The 16,015-nt window shown below is 58.1% G+C and overlaps 1 protein-coding gene across 2 annotated transcripts; it reads left to right on the top strand.

The window, feature by feature from the left end:
- The first annotated feature begins 151 nt into the window (after window positions 1-151).
- CYTH2 (cytohesin 2) lies at window positions 152-10,326 on the top strand. 2 transcript variants are annotated; one of them, XM_004061089.5, is made up of 12 exons: window positions 152-320; window positions 1,147-1,294; window positions 1,397-1,463; window positions 3,152-3,270; window positions 4,123-4,203; window positions 4,730-4,842; window positions 5,007-5,155; window positions 5,663-5,774; window positions 8,902-8,978; window positions 9,107-9,178; window positions 9,270-9,424; window positions 10,066-10,326. In XM_004061089.5, exons 1-12 carry the CDS (start codon window positions 302-304, stop codon window positions 10,151-10,153), a joined length of 1,200 nt encoding a protein of 399 aa, XP_004061137.1. In that variant the 5' UTR covers window positions 152-301; the 3' UTR covers window positions 10,154-10,326. The 2 variants fall into 2 exon arrangements, with proteins under 2 accessions (XP_004061137.1, XP_018871471.1); XM_019015926.4 differs by lacking the exon at window positions 152-320 and adding an exon at window positions 592-837.
- Window positions 10,327-16,015: the final 5,689 nt, after the last annotated feature.

Genomic DNA, 16,015 nt, shown 5'->3' with positions numbered 1-16,015 from the left:
ACATACCTACATCGGCTTTTTGTACGACTGTTGGCCCTGGAGGACGATCCTTTGGTGGCGAGGGCGGGGAGGACGAAAGCGCCTACTGTGGATTGGACAGTGTCAAAAAGAGGGGCGGTCCCTACTGAAGGGGCGGTTGGGCGACGAAAGGAGAGTCTTTTCAGCGCTGAGGACTGGCGCTGAGGAGGCGGCGGTGGCTCCCGGGGCGTTTGAGCGGGCTCACCCGAGCCCGCGGGCCAACGCGGATCCAGACCCGACTGGCGGGACCGCCCCGGACTCCCCGCGGGCCTTCCTAGCCGCCATGGAGGACGGCGTCTATGGTAGGTCGGGGAGGGGCGGGGTCGGCTGGGAGTTGCTGGAGCGTTTTCTCCTGAACGTTCCGCCGCGAACGTTTCCCCCTGGCGCGCGGCGCCCAGAAGCGTTCGGCTCAGTCGTAGACTCGTCGCGCCGCTTTTGTTGGGCGCTGGACGGGCTTCCGGCGGGGCCCGAAAGCCGGGCGTTCCAGGCCATTGTTTGGGCTGAGCCTGTTTCCGGTGGCGGCGGGAGGGGCGGGATGGAGTGGTGGAGGCGAGGCCGGGGCGGAACCATTCCCGCTGGAGGGGCGGGCGAGCCCAGCGCCTGCCGGGGCCGGGGAGGGGCGCTTGGGTTGCGGGGAGGGGAGAAATCTTGGGGGGCGGGGGCCTTCGATGTCCCGCCCCACCTTCCCAACTCTCCCGAGCTGTCATCAGTTCCCCCGGCTGTAGTGATTTTTCATGGACCCAGTAGTCCGGATAACCGGGTCCCCAGCTACCTCGCCAGTAATGGAGTCAGAAAACCAAGGCCTCAGTCCCCTTCCAAGTAATGGACCTAGAAGCCGAGGCCCCCAGCCCTTTCTTCTCTCAGACCTAAGAGCTCAGGCACCCATTCCCCTTCTCCCTCAGACTCAGGAATCCGGGCCCCAATTCACCTTGTCCCCCAGGACTCAAGAGTTTAGAGTCCCAGCTCTTTCTCCTCTGCAGGGAGGAATCCAGGCCCCCAGCCCATTCTTCTGTGCAGACATAGGAAGCCCTTTACACATCCTCTCCCAGCTCTGTCCGCCCCCAGATTGCAGGAATTCAGGCTCACGGCCCCTAGCACTGACTTTTAAACCTTGACCCCGATCCCTAGAACCCCCAGACCTGACTCCGGAGGAGCGAATGGAGCTGGAGAACATCCGGCGGCGGAAGCAGGAGCTGCTGGTGGAGATTCAGCGCCTGCGGGAGGAGCTCAGTGAAGCCATGAGCGAGGTGGAGGGGCTGGAGGCCAATGAGGGCAGGTGAGGGCTGGGGCGGATGACCTAGGGGGCGTGGGGTTGGCTGAGGCCAGGGATGCCCAGGCATTGACCCTCCACCCCCCACCCTGCTCTCTGCTCCTGCAGTAAGACCTTGCAGCGGAACCGGAAGATGGCAATGGGCAGGAAGAAGTTCAACATGGACCCCAAGAAGGTGCTTGGGGCCTCAGGACTGGGATCAGCTGGGCAAACATCCAGGCAGGGGCTTCTGGCACCTCCGGGTTCCAGAAGCGTGATGGTGCCGGGTCTATTCTAGGTGGACAGACTTGGTCCTAATCCCTGGATTCAGATACTGGCTGTCCATTTGTTCTCTGAACACTGAACACTGACCAAGTGTTCCAGCCCTCCTGACTGTTTTGTCCCCTGCCTGGAAGGTCGTCTTCCACTTTCTACTTGTATGGGCGCATTTCTGGTCCCAAGATGAGCTCGAGTCTTGTAGGGGCTGTGGACAAAGTGACATGCACAAAGGAGAGTTGACCTCCCTCCCACAAAGGTGCCGTGACGGAGGAAGGTATCAGGGTAGTGGACCTCTGGAGGAGGCAGGCTGGTGGAGTCAGGGAGGGCTTCCTTGAGGAGGAGACATTCAGGTCGGGTTTGAAGGATGAGTAGGTGTTCACCAGCTGGAGGAAAGGCTTTTGTTCACCTCCTCTTTTTGTGTGTGTGTGTGTGTGTGTGTGTGTGTGTGTGTGTGTGTGTGTGACAGAGTCTTGCTCTATCACCCAGGCTGGAGTGCAGCGATGTGATCTTGGCTCACTAACCTCCACCTCCTGCGATTCTCCTGCCTCAGCCTCCCAAGTAGCTGGGCTTACAGGCTCCCACCACCATGCCCAGCTAATTTTTGTATTTTTAGTACAGACGGGGTTTCACCATGTTGGCCAGGCTGTTTCCAAACTCCTGACGTCAGGTGATCCGCCCGCCTCAGCCTCCCAAAGTGCTGGGATTACAGGCATGAGCCACCGTGCCCGGCCTGTTCACATACTCATTTAACACCCATTTTCTGAGGCCTCTCAAGAGTCTGATCCTGTGTAGGGCAATGCTGGGGACCCAAAGAAGAATTAGATGCTGCCTTGTGCTCAGAGAGCCCTTGGACACCGATACCGCAGTTCACAGTGAGATAAAGCAGTAGTAGAGAGGTCTTCGTAGCACAGAGAGTGAGAGAAACCTCCAGTCTAGCCAGGGCTTCGAGTTCACAGCCCTTGAGGGACTGCTTCTGCTAACAGGTTGTCAACGTTATTCTTTCCTGAAGCAATTGGAATTCTGTTCAGTCATTCAACAAACTGATTGGCTGGGTTCGGTGGCTTATGTCTGTAATCCCAGTGCTTTGAGAAGCCGAGGAGGGAGGATTGCTTGAAGCCAGGAATTTGAGACCAGCCTGGGCAGTATAGTGATAACTCATCTCTAGAAAAAATATAAATAAATAAATTAGCCAGGTGTGTTGGGGCATGCCTGTACTCCCAGCTTCTCAGGAGGCCGAAGTGAGAGGATCCCTTGAGCCCAGCAGTTCGAAGCTGCAATGAGCTGTGATCACGCCACTGCACTCCAGTCTGTGCAATAGAGCAAGACCAGGTCTCAGAAAAAAGAGAAAATGTACTGAGCACCTGTGCCTTGCCAGACCCTGTTGTTGGTGCTGGAATTAACCAGGCAAAGGCAGAGAGGGTAGGCCATGAGGTGCAAAGGCCATGAGTTGGGAAGAATGCTATTTAAGACCTGTGAGAAGGCTGAAAATGAAACCTGGCCCTGGTCTGTTGAGGGTGGGGGTAGGTCTGGATGCTGAGGTTCCCAGGGAGGTGAGCGGGGTGGCTTTCTGGCCCTCAGCACTGAGACCTTGTCCCCACTCACCAGGGGATCCAGTTCTTGGTGGAGAATGAACTGCTGCAGAACACACCCGAGGAGATCGCCCGCTTCCTGTACAAGGGCGAGGGGCTGAACAAGACAGCCATCGGGGACTACCTGGGGGAGAGGTACGGTCACCACTCAGCTCCTATGGGGCCCCTCCCTCCCACCCCCCAGGCCCAGCTCCTGCCCTCACACTGGCAGCTCACAGGTGGAACAGCCCTGCCGCCTCCCCGCAGAGGGGCCCTGGCAGATCAGCCTTCTGACTGGACTGTGACAGAATGGACTGACATGGGCTAGGGGAGCCTGCGGCTAACCGAGAGCATCTGGGGATGTGGGGCCTTCTGGAATTACCTGGCGGTTGTGGGGAGGCATCCATTTATGTATGAGAAGGGTAGAGAACATCTCTCAAGGGTCATGGGAGCATGAGATCCGTGGGTAGACCATGGCTGTGCATAGGCACTGGGTGGCTATCTGGGAGCTGTGGGGACCATTGGGCCCTTGGGGGAGCCTAGGAGTTGGGGTCATTTGGAAGCCTAGGGTGCATGGGACTGGATATCAGATGATTGGAGGCCATCTGTGGACGTTTGGGAATCAGGGATTTATAGAGATCTGTGGGGCTTGGGAAGCATCTCTGGATGTCTGGGGGATGTGGGGGCTGTGTCTGGATACCTGGGGAGTGTGGGGATCATTTGAGAGAGGTGACAGTAGGTAGCATACATGTTTGCGGCATTTCTCCCAACTGTACAAAGGTCTGGCCTAAGCAGGGTTCCCAAGCCAGATATTCCTCCCAAGAGTGTGTTCTGAGCATCCCCCACCCTGGGGGCAGGCCTGTGTGGGAGTCCAGCAGGAAACTTCACCCTCTGCAGTGGGCAGCTGTGGTGCAGTAGAGGGGGGCACGACTTCCCCAGGGCATTGCCCTCTGTCCATTCCTGCCCCATCCTTTCCAAACTGTATGTGCCTTTGTCTCATCCTTCCAGGGAAGAGCTGAACCTGGCAGTGCTCCATGCTTTTGTGGATCTGCATGAGTTCACCGACCTCAATCTGGTGCAGGCCCTCAGGTGAGTGAGGGGGAGGGGTTTGGAAGGCCAGGAATGTACCTGTCAGGGCCTTCCTAGTTACAAGTGACAAACCTTACTCAAGAAAAAAACAGAAACAAGCAAAACAGAAACAAAAACTAGGGAACTGAGTGTGTCCTGCACCATAAAAGTCCAGGGTTATGGCCTCCTTCAGGTATGGCTATATCCAGGAGCTCAAATGGTGGTCAGAAAGTCGACTTTCTTTGCCTCTTGTATTTGCCACTGTGGTAACATTGCTCTCTGCAGACCCGCTTACCTGATAACAATCGTCAACCAACCCCCAGACCTGTCTAGCCAACTTAGCAGAAAGAGGCTATTTCTGTACGGATTCACAGCACTCCCATGGCCAATGCCCATTGGTGAGATTGGATCATGTGACCATACCTGAAACAACTGCTGAGGCCGGAAGGTCGGGATTCCTCGTGGACCAGTTCCTAACACAGGGACTGAGAGTGGGGACAGGCTCCCACCAGCCCTGGCATCCATTCCTGGCCCCTCCCCAACCCAGGCAATTTCTATGGAGCTTTCGCCTACCCGGAGAGGCCCAGAAAATTGACCGGATGATGGAGGCCTTCGCCCAGCGATACTGCCTGTGCAACCCTGGGGTTTTCCAGTCCACAGGTGCGGTCCCCAAATCCTGGGTCCTGGGAAAGAGGAGACTGGGGCCCAGACTCCTAGGTCTGAGGGAGGGAGGGGGCTGGGAGCCGGGAATCCTGGGTCCTGGGGAATGGGGGCACTGGGGGCTGACATGCCTGGGTCGTCACCACCTGCCCTGTCCGGTGCAGACACGTGCTATGTGCTGTCCTTCGCCGTCATCATGCTCAACACCAGTCTCCACAATCCCAATGTCCGGGACAAGCCAGGCCTGGAGCGCTTTGTGGCCATGAACCGGGGCATCAACGAGGGCGGGGACCTGCCTGAGGAGCTGCTCAGGGTCAGCCCCCCTTCCCTGCCCCTCAGCCCTGCCCCTCTTCCTGCCACAGACACCCCCGCCCCACCTGTGGTCTCCTAGTGCCCAAGCTGTCTGCCCTCACCCCGAAGATGGTGCGATCATGCCAACTCTTGTGTGATCTTTTTCTCTCTCTCTGGGTGCTTCTCTTCTTGACTGTCTCTCTCAGGCTTTGGCCCTGACAATTTTGGCCTGTCTGTCTTCTCTGTCTCTGGCTGTTGCGCTTTCCGGCCCTCGATTGGCCTCATTCCCCATCTGTCTGTTTCTCTGAGGACGTAGCCGGCTCCTCCACCTATCACCAGGGCATCTCTTCTTTCCTCCCCCACCTCAGCCTCCCTCCACTTCTCTGCCTTTCACTTCCCTCTCCTCCCCACTGCCCCTCTCTCTTCCCCACTATGAGTCATCCCATCCCTGGTCTCGCTGCCCCCCACCCTGAGTAACCCTGGGGGGCCCCAGGGGGCTCGAATGGCTAATGCAGCCTTTACTCCTCAGAACCTGTACGACAGCATCCGAAATGAGCCCTTCAAGATTCCTGAGGATGACGGGAATGACCTGACCCACACCTTCTTCAACCCGGACCGGGAGGGCTGGCTCCTGAAGCTGGGTACGTGCCCTCCCGACCCCTCTGGTCCCTCCGCAGGAGGACATTCGTGGGCCTGGGCCCTGGACTCAGCTTCCGCACAAACCTGCTGCCTGAACTGAGGCAAATGATTCGACCTCTCTGAACCTCAGTTTTCCACACCCAAAAAATGGGGCTGAAAATAAAATCAGGCCTGTGTGCTGGGCCTGGCCTGTAGTAAGTACTTCCCAACCCCTTCTCTTGACCCACAAATGTTGATGGAGCCCTCCTGTGCCAGGCCCTGAGCTGGGCTGAGGAGGCAGTGAGAGGCAGCTGACGTTGTCCTTTCGTGGGAGAAGAGTTCACTCAGGCTTCTTTCCACTGCGTTAACCCAGCCCGAGGGAGCCAAACCCCTGGAATCTATTCCCCTTGGCAAGAACTCCCAGGGTCCCAGGCAGGACTGACCCCACACTCCAAGGCATCAGGCCCAGAGCACTTGCTGATCCAGGTGCCATCCTTCCCGAAACACCACCCACAGGCAGAAAAGAGCCAAACAGGTCAGGAAACCTGTCCCAGATTCTGGCTTCCAGCTGTGGAGGGAATAGCCAGGGCTGGTGCAGATGAGTCTGGAAACCCAGCAGAGATGGAGGGGGGAGTCTTCGTCATAACACGTGGCACTGGCACATTCAAGGTCGGTTAGCATGGATCAGACAGGATCGTAGCATGATGAGGGGTTAGCATGAGGACTGGAGTGGTTCTTAGCCCTGGCTGTACATGAGATTTGCCTGGGCACCTCGAAAACTCCGGTGGCTGGGCCATAGACTCCTGAAGTCAGGCTCTCAGGAGCAGAAGGGCCATCAGTCATCGTTTAAGCTCCTCGGGTGCTCCCAATGCATAGTCGGGGTTGAGAGCTGCTGGCCTGGAGCCGTGCCTGGTAACAGTAGGTGCCAGCTGCGTGTTAGATGTGGTTTATAATGGAGACACGGTGCACAGCTGCTCCAGAGAGACACATCTGGGCAGTTACAGTCCAGCACAGCAGTGGAGGCTTCCCGCGGCAGCAGGAGAGCCCACAGGAAGCTTTCAGCTCAGTGAAGGGAGTCAAGGCCAGGCTTCTTGGAAGGAGGTTGGACAGGGCAGCTTTGGCCTCTGAGTCTTGGGGGCCTCCCCATGTGGAACTGTGCTCTTAAACCAGGGCATCACCACCTCAACAGATGCCAGGGTTTCCTGGTAAATGTAAGATACACAAGTCAGGCAGGGCACAGGGGCCCACCCCTGTAATTTCAGCACTTTGGGAGGACAAGGCAGGAGGATTGTTAGAGGTCAGGAGTTTGAGACCAACCTGGGCAATATAATGATACCCCCCATCTCTACAAAAAATAAAAAAATTAGCCAGGCATGGTGATGTAGGAGGATTGTTTGAGCTCAAGTGGTCGAGGCTTCAGTGAGTCGTGATTGTGCCACTGCAGTCCAGCCTGGGCAACAGAGCGAGACCCCGTCTCTATAAAATAAAAATAAAACATGCAAATCACTGTCCAGCCAACACCCCAGTCCGGATCCCTGCATTCGATCCAAGGGAGGCAGACTGCTGGGGGAAATTGAGAGTCCTCGAGGTGCCCCTGGCAGTGAGCGGGCCAGAAAGAGAAGCAGGAAGGCGCCAGCATCACGAGGAACTGATTCCCTCAAAATTGCTGTCAGGCCAGGCACGGTGGCTCAGGCCTGTAATCCCAGCACTTTGGGAGGCTGAGGCAGGCAGATCACTTGAGGTCAGGAGTTTGAGACCAGCCTGGCCAACATGGTGAAACCCCGTCTCTACTAAAAATACAAAAATTAGCCGGGCGTGGTGGCAGGCACCTGTAATCCTAGCTACTTGGGAGGCTGAGGCACAAGAATTGCTTGAACCCAGGAGGTGGAGCTTGCAGTGAGCCGAGATCACACCATTGCAAATCCAGCCTGGACGACAGAGCGAGACTCAGTCTCAACAAAACAAAACAAAACAAAAACTGCTCATGTGAGCAGTAACTTTCCCATTTCCCAGATGAGGAAATTGAGGCTCACGCCTCAGTTTGGTTCTGAGCCCCATCTAAGGCTGCCCAGCCCCAGGGACATCTCTGACCAAAGGGCCTCTGTTTCCTTTGTGTCAGTTAGAGAGAGGGACCCCTTTCCTTAAAAGATGGAAATACAAGAGTGGAGATTGGTGATGGTGGTTGCTACTCCATGCCTAATAAAAGCCATTCTTACTGTCATTGTTTAACCCTGGGCCCACAAGGAAGCCAGCAGCAGGTCATTTTGCCACAGGAAGGTGTAGGCCCAAGTGAGTCTCCAGGCTGGAGTCCAAGAGAGGGCCCTGAGGTCACACAGCCAGTTTGTGCAGGAGCTGAGATGGGCCCCCACACCCACCTCAGACCAAGGACTGGGGGTTTTGCCTTCTGTCCTGTGGGGGCCTCCTCCAGGGCAGAGGCACTTTTACCATGTCAAGGGAGGACGCTCCTGGCCTAGGACAGACCCTAGGGGGTAGGCTGGGGCCCTGTACCGAAGCAAGGGGTTTTCAAGGCTGCCACCTGGGGCTCAAGGCCCTTGGCCTCTCTGGGAGGGAGGAGTCCCGGCCATGCCCCCCTCGTGGATGTAACTGGTTTTCTTCCCTCTCTCTCCCTCCCCTCCCTCTCTGCGTCTTTCTCTCTCTCCTGTGTTTGCCTCTCTGTCCCGCCCCTGCACATCCCTCCCTGTGCCCACCCTGTTTCTGTCGCCTGCGGCTCTTGGGGGTGCTCCATTCTCCCGCCTTCCCTTCTCCTGCACCTGGTCCTGCCTGCTTTCTCGCTGTCTGCCCCAGGAGGTAGGTACACGACCTATCTTTGTCTCCCATCACTAGATGAGGGGAGGGGGCTGCCCTGGTGCCCTGGCCTCCTGCCCACAGGAGGAGGGGGCTGAGGGCTCAGGCTCCTGGGCTGGGACTGACAGACTCAGAAAACGTGGAGCCCCAAGCTGGGGGTGGACGATTCCTGGAGCCCCAACATGCCTGGCCCTGCTTGTCTGTCTCCCCCAATGCAGTGGCTTTGTCTAGGCCCCAGAAGCCCCACCTCTACCGCTCTTGCTCTGCTTCTCACGCCCCTCCCATCTCCCAGAGGCCCTGTCCCCCCCGTTGAGCCCAGGCCCCCTCCCACCCCTTCCCTTTCAGGGGGCCGGGTGAAGACGTGGAAGCGGCGCTGGTTTATCCTCACAGACAACTGCCTCTACTACTTTGAGTACACCACGGTGAGCGTGACCCGGCCCGGGCTCTGGGGTCCTGGGCGGAGTGGCTGGGACCTGGACTCCTGGGGCTGAGGGAGGTGGGGTGGGGTGAGGACTTGGAAGTCTGAGTTCTGTCCACCTTGCTTCTTCAGGACAAGGAGCCCCGAGGAATCATCCCTCTGGAGAATCTGAGCATCCGAGAGGTGGACGACCCCCGGAAACCGGTAAGACCCTCTCTGTACACCTTCCTGCCAGGGCGGGGCCTCCTCGGCCCGGGGCTGGTTCTTACCTGCGCCCTTCCTCTCTCGTCCCCAGAACTGCTTTGAACTTTACATCCCCAACAACAAGGGACAGCTCATCAAAGCCTGCAAAACTGAGGCGGACGGCCGAGTGGTGGAGGGAAACCACATGGTGTACCGGATCTCGGCCCCCACGCAGGAGGAGAAGGACGAGTGGATCAAGTCCATCCAGTGAGCCTGGACTCCTGGGTCTGATGGAGGAGGGGCTAGGGCCTGGACTCCTGGGTCTGATGGAGGAGGGGCCGGGGGCCTGGACTCCTGGGTCTGAGGGAGGAGGGGCTGGGGCCTGGACTCCTGGGTCTGAGGGAGGAGGGGCTGGGGCCTGGACTCCTGGGTCTGACGGAGGAGGGGCTGGGGGCCTGGACTCCTGGGTCTGACGGAGGAGGGGCTGGGGCCTGGACTCCTGGGTCTGACGGAGGAGGGGCAGGGGGCCTGGACTCCTGGGTCTGAGGGAGGAGGGGCCGGGGGCCTGGACTCCTGGGTCTGACGGAGGAGGGGCCGGGGGCCTGGACTCCTGGGTCTGACGGAGGAGGGGCCGGGGGCCTGGACTCCTGGGTCTGAGGGAGGAGGGGCCGGGGGCCTGGACTCCTGGGTCTGACGGAGGAGGGGCCGGGGGCCTGGACTCCTGGGTCTGACGGAGGAGGGGCCGGGGGCCTGGACTCCTGGGTCTGACGGAGGAGGGGCCGGGGGCCTGGACTCCTGGGTCTGACGGAGGAGGGGCTGGGGGCTGAGACTCCTCCTGGGTATGAGGGAGGAGGGGCTGGAGGCCTGGACTCCTTGGCCCTCATCCTGGGACCCCTCCCCTTCTGCAGGGCAGCTGTGAGTGTGGACCCCTTCTATGAGATGCTGGCAGCGAGAAAGAAGCGGATTTCAGTCAAGAAGAAGCAGGAGCAGCCCTGACCCCCTGCCCCCAACTCCATTATTTATTACAGAGCTGCCCCGCCTGGGTGGCCGGACCCCTGGGCCTTGGGGCTGTGGATCCTGGTTCCCTGTTTGGAAAATTCACCACCTCTAGCTCCTCACTGTTCTTTGTAATTAACACGCTGTTGGTAATCTTATTAATTATTTAACCACTTGGCCTGCTGACCCCCTCATTTCTTGGGGTTGACAGAGTCGAGGTGCTCCGTGGAGGCAGCTTGTTTCTCTGGACAGGGGCCTGGACCCGCCTGTCTCTGGGTGCTGCCTGGGCTGTCCCGGTGGGTCTGTTCTGGTTTCACCCCGAGCCCAGCAGGAGTGGAGTAAAGGGAGAAGGTTAATACGGTGGGAGTCTGGAGTTGGAATTGGCCGGGAACAGAGTTTAGAATGCAGGGATTCGGGGTCAAGGTCTAGCATTCATTCTAGAAGTTACTTGACAGCCATCAGCCAGTTACGCTACAGCCATCAGCTAGTTCCCATCGTTGCTTTCATGGGGCTTGAGGTCTTTGAGGGGCAGGAGATGAAGCTGGTGAGGTTGTGAGCTGGGCCAGGGCTTTGAGGACAACCTGGAGCTGGAAGAACATGCGACCACCTCAGGGAGGGTCAGGGAAGGATGAGTGGGGAGGTGGCCCATGTCCTGCAAGGGCCTTGCTGATGGGATGTCCTGAAGGGTTGGGCAGCCTTAGATGGGGCTAAGAGGGCAGGACTATGGGCCAGTGCCAGAGCCAGGCTTGTCTGTTCTCAAAGGATCAGCCTCCTTTGGAGGACATTTTGTGTCAAGGATAGGGCTGAGGACCTGCGTTCTGAACGTCTTTCCTGGGATTCTTGACAGCCAAAGAAATTCGAGGATCGCCTCTATGAAGGTGAAGTCTTGGCATGTGGGGTACCCCTGAATCCTGGGCTAAGGTCTGTGACCTTTTGCCCTCCAGTTGGGGTATGTGTGGTGTCCCCAAAGAACAAGGGCTCGTGGATCCCGAGCAGGGTGCGATGGCGGATTGGGAGGTCCCATGTCACTCCCATGCCTGCCTTTGAAGCTGAGGAGCTCTTTAGTTAACAAAAAAAACTACAAGTCCCGGCAGGGCCCGGGACCAGGACGCGGGTGGGAGAGGCGCCTGTGGCCCCGAGGCGTGCCGCGAGTTGTAGTCCCTCCTGCCCGCTGTGTTCGCCTTTGAGCTCTCCGGTGGGATGCGGCGCTTCGGAATTTCGGGCCTTGATCCCTGTCCCGCCCTTGGCCACAGGCACCTGCCGGCCTGAAGGCCCCCGCGGTGCAGGTACCCTGCGCCCCTCCGCGGGAAGGTGGACTACAGTTACCGGCAGGCTGTGCGGCGCCAAAGCCACGGTGACCCAGACCCGAGGTTTTTCCGGGCGTCGCAGTTTCCCGAGACTCCGTGGCGGCGTTTGTCTGCTTTTTCTTAGTCAGATCCCGTACTTTTGTGGAGGGTACAGAGGAGGCTTTGACCGCCGCGGCCCCGGGGGCTGGTGGGAAATGGAGTTCCAAATGAGAAAATAGAATTCCCCACTTCTCTTTCCCACAGGTGCCAGGGATACGAAGTCATCGACCCAAGAAGGTCGTGGGAGATGAGGTCCCAGGGTAAACAGCGGGTCCCGCCACTATGTCACCCTTTCCTGCCGCCTCCCCGGATGAACTGCATGCAGTGCGGCCGGCTCCGTGGCAGGCAGAGGCAGGAAGAGGCGCGGAGCCCGCTCGTGGCGAAGAGGGGAGTGCGGTGGGAGGGGAGGGCAGAGGCAGGCGGCCGGTCGCGTGGGGCCTGGGCCGCCCCAGGAGGGCCTCTGGATGGATTCTTAGCAGATGGAAGCCGTGCAAGGGCAGGAGGCAGGGGCCTGACGTGTTTGGATTGAGGTTGCAGGAGGGGCCCCTGGCTGCTTCAGGGAGAATAATTTGGAGGCGAGCGGGGAGGTGAGAGGAAGCTGTGCGGTGCAGGATGGCGTGGCTGTGAAGGTGGAGAACGTTGGGCCACGCTAGGAGTCTTGAAAGAGGAGCCGAAAGGACTTGCTGAGAGCTGCCGCAGCTGGTGAATGACGGTGCCATGACTGAGGTGGTCGAAAGGGAGTATTTAAGGGGAAATCAGGCATTCCGTTTTGACCAAATTAAGCTGGAGATGCCTGTGGAACATTCCAGCCAGGCTGCATCACTTCACACTGACCTTCAGCATTGCCCACAGTCCATCTTCCCCCAGGACCTGAGGATTTTGCGTCCGGCTCCCTCCTCGCCCAGGACCCCCAAGCTCCCAGCATGCTTCTGATTTTTTTTTTGTAGTTGTTTTTTTTTTTGTTTTTTGTTTTGTTTTGTTTTGTTTTTGAGAGGGAGTCTCGCTCTGTGCCCGAGACTGGAGTGCAATGGCACCATCTCGGCTTACTGCAACCTCCACCTCCCAGGTGCAAGTGATTCCCCTGCCTCAGCCTCCCGAGTAGCTGGGATTACAGATGTGAGCCACTGTACCCAGCTAATTTTTGTATTTTTAGTAGAGACGGGGTTTCACCATATTGGCCAAGCTGGTCTCGAACTCCTGACCTCAGGCGATCCATCTGCCTCAGCCTCCCAAAGTGCTGGGATTACAGGTGTGAGCCACCACGCCCGGCCTCAGCCCACTTCTTTCGGGTGGCAATGGTTTGGATATCGTTTGTCCTCACTAAAATTCATGTTGAGATTCGAGCCCCAGTGTGGCAGGTGTTGGGATGTGGGGCCTCATAGGAGCTGTGTGGTCTTGGAGGTGGAGTCCTCATGGATAGATTAATGCCTGCCTTAAGGGGTGAGTGAGTTCTCACCCTTGGGAATTTGGTTTTCTCTCCCTTGCTTCCTTCAGCACCATGTGATCTCTGTGCACACAGCTGCATCCTTCTGCCCTCCCCCAGAAGCAGCAGCAGCCTCAGGGATGAGGGAGGTCCTCAGCGAGTGCACCTGCCCAGTCTTGAACCTTCCAGCCATCAGAATCTGAGCCAAATCAACCTCTTCCTTTATAAAGACCCAGCCTCAGGTCTTCTGTCAGAGCAACACAAAATGGACTCAGCACGGGTCAAATTGTGTCTCCCCCACCCCCACAAAAAACTTTATATTAAAATCCTAACCCCCAGCATCTCAGAATGTGATCTGATTAGGAAATAAGGTCATTGCAGATATAATTAGTTCAGATGAGGTCATTCATGTGGGCCCTAATCCAATAGGATGTGTGTCTTATAAAAGTTTGTACAGAGACACAGACACACAGAAAGGACACCATGTGGAGGTGAAGGCAGAGATTGGGGTGACGCCTCTACAAACCAAGGAAAACCAAAGCTGCCGGCACACCCTCAGAAGCCAGAGACCGGGGACTCATCCTCCCTCACAGCCTCAGGAGCAGCCAGGGCTGACACCCTCATCTCAGACTTCTGACCTCCAGCACTGGGAGACCATCAGTTTTTCTGATTTAAGCCACTAATTTTGAGGTACTTTGTTATGTCAGCCCTAGAGAACTAACCACTCCTCCCTCAGACCCAGGAGTCCAGGCCCAGTCCCTTCTTCCCTCAGACCCAGGAGTTGGGGACCCCAGCCCCTCCTCCCTCAGACCCAGAAGTCCAGGCCCCAGCCCTTCCTCCCTCAGACCCGGGAGTCCAGACCCCCATCCCCTCCTCCCTCAGACCCGGGAGTCCAGGCCCCCAGCCCCTCCTCCCTCAGACCCGGGAGTCCAGGCCCCCAGCCCCTCCTCCCTCAGACCCGGGAGTCCAGGCCCCCAGCCCCTCCTCCCTCAGACCCGGGAGTCCAGGCCCCCAGCCCCTCCTCCCTCAGACCCGGGAGTCCAGGCCCCCAGCCCCTCCTCCCTCAGACCCGGGAGTCCAGGCCCCCCAGCCCCTCCTCCCTCAGACCCGGGAGTCCAGGCCCCCAGCCCCTCCTTCCTCAGATCCGGGAGTCCAGGCTTCAGCCCCTCCTCCCTCACACCCGGGAGTCCAGGACCCCGGCCCCTCCTCCCTCAGACCCGGGAGTCTAGGCCCCCAGACCCTCCTCCCTCAGACCCAGGAGTCCAGGCCCCAACCCCTCCTCCCTGAGACCCAGGAGTCCAGGCCCCCAGCCACTCCTCCCTCAGACCCAGGAGTCCAGGCCCCCAGCCACTCCTCCCTAAGGCCCAGGAGTCCAGGCCCCCAGCCCCTCCTTCCTCAGATCCAGGAGTTCAGGCCCAGCCCCCTCCTCCCTCAGACCCAGAAGTCCTGCCCCCAGTCACCAGCCCTTCCTCCCTCAGACCCAGAAAGTCCAGCTCTCACCTTCCCCCCGCTGGCTTGGTTCATGCAGCACCCACCCACCCTGTGGCAGGTGTCTCAGGATCACTTCAAGCACCACCAAGTCTCCCAGCAGGAGACTTATTGGGAAGAAGCTAAAACCTTATCCTCTCTCTCCCTTTCCCCAATCCCCCAGGACTCACATGAGACCCTAATGCCGCCATCACCTTAACTCTGAGGCCAGAGTCTACACTACAGCCTCCCTAACAGAGGGAAGGGGCTGGGTTCCCACCCCTTGCTCCTTCCCTCTTCCCGCATCCAGACTACATCCCGCAAATACACCAGTGAACCTGGTACCAAGGTGATGGGGGACAGGTCAAGGCCAAGAGATCAGAGCCACAAAGACAAACCCGGTCAGAGGGAAAAAGACGAGTCAAAACAGAATCCAGGAGAAACCGAGAACAAGAAATAGAGACAGCCTGGCGCGGTGGCTCACGCCTGTAATCCCGACACTTTGGGAGGCCAAGGCAGGCAGATCACCTGAGGTCATGAGTTCGAGATCAGCCTGGCCAACATGGTGTAACCCCGTCTCTACTAAAAATATAAAAATTACCCGGGCCTGGTGGCAGGCACCTGTCATTCCAGCTACTTGGGAGGCTGAGGCAGGAGAATCACTTGAACCCAGGAGGACTGCAGTGAGCCAAGATCGCCCCACTGCACTCCAGCCTGGGCAACAGACTGAGACTCCGTCTCATAAAAAAAGGAAATAGAGACAAAAGCACAAGGCAGAAGGACATAATCGAGACAGGAGGAGGTGACAGGGAGACACAGACAAGGAGAAAAATGTGGAGGCAGGGAGGAACTTAAGACAAAAACATCGAAATAGAATTAGACAGGGAGGAGGAGGCCAAGAGCAAGAGACTCAGATGGGGAGACAGGAAAACTCCAGATCAGTTGGAGACCAAAACTGGGGCAGGGTGAGAAAGGGAGCCAGGAGGATGGAAATGAGAGAGCCACACAGAGAGGTGCGGTTAGGGTAAAGGCAAGGGATGAGAATGTCAGCGAGGTGGGCGGTCGCATGGAAAAACAGGTAAACTGAGGCAGCACCACGCTGGGCGGGGAGGTAGACCCTGAACTTCAAGGAACAGGCAGTGCCGACCTGAGGTGGGTGGGATGTGATCGTGATCCAGTGTGGGCATGAGCAGGTCATTTCTGAGCCCCTGCCCCACTAGCCCCTGGCCCTGGGATAGTGTCTGGCCACCACCGCAGGCCACCTTGCAGAAACGTGGCTCTGACCACAGCCTGCACCTTCCCCACCCAACCCCAGTGGGCTCCTTATGGTTTTTTTTTTGTTTGTTTTTTGTTTTGTTTTTTTTTGAGATGGAGTCTCACTCTGTCGCCCAGGCTGGAATGCAGTGGCACGATCTTGGCTCACTGCAACCTCCGTCTCCTGGGTTTGAGCGATTCTCTTGCTTCATCCTTATGGCCTCTTGAGCCAGCAGCGCTGCTGCTGCAGCGGCCAAGGTTGGGTGATGCGAACCCCAGGCGCAGAGCAGGGATCTGGAGAAGCAGAGAAGCCGGGCCTCCGCCACTGTGCGGGAGTTTCCGCTTCTCTGAGCACCCGATGTCCCATCTGCC

Source organism: Gorilla gorilla, chromosome 20 (assembly GCF_029281585.2).
Source record: "Gorilla gorilla gorilla isolate KB3781 chromosome 20, NHGRI_mGorGor1-v2.1_pri, whole genome shotgun sequence".
Lineage (NCBI taxonomy): Eukaryota > Metazoa > Chordata > Mammalia > Primates > Hominidae > Gorilla > Gorilla gorilla.
The sequence above is the reverse complement of the archived record's forward strand: the minus strand, read 5'-3'. Positions and strand labels throughout refer to the sequence as shown.

Coding starts and splice junctions, on each gene's coding strand:
- CYTH2 (XM_019015926.4), top strand. CDS start 753: ATGGACCCAGTAGTCCGGATAACCGGGTCCCCAGCTACCTCGCCAGTA. Junction 1,464..3,151: donor TCAACATGGACCCCAAGAAG/GTGCTTGGGGCC, acceptor CCCACTCACCAG/GGGATCCAGTTCTTGGTGGA. Junction 4,843..5,006: donor TGGGGTTTTCCAGTCCACAG/GTGCGGTCCCCA, acceptor TGTCCGGTGCAG/ACACGTGCTATGTGCTGTCC.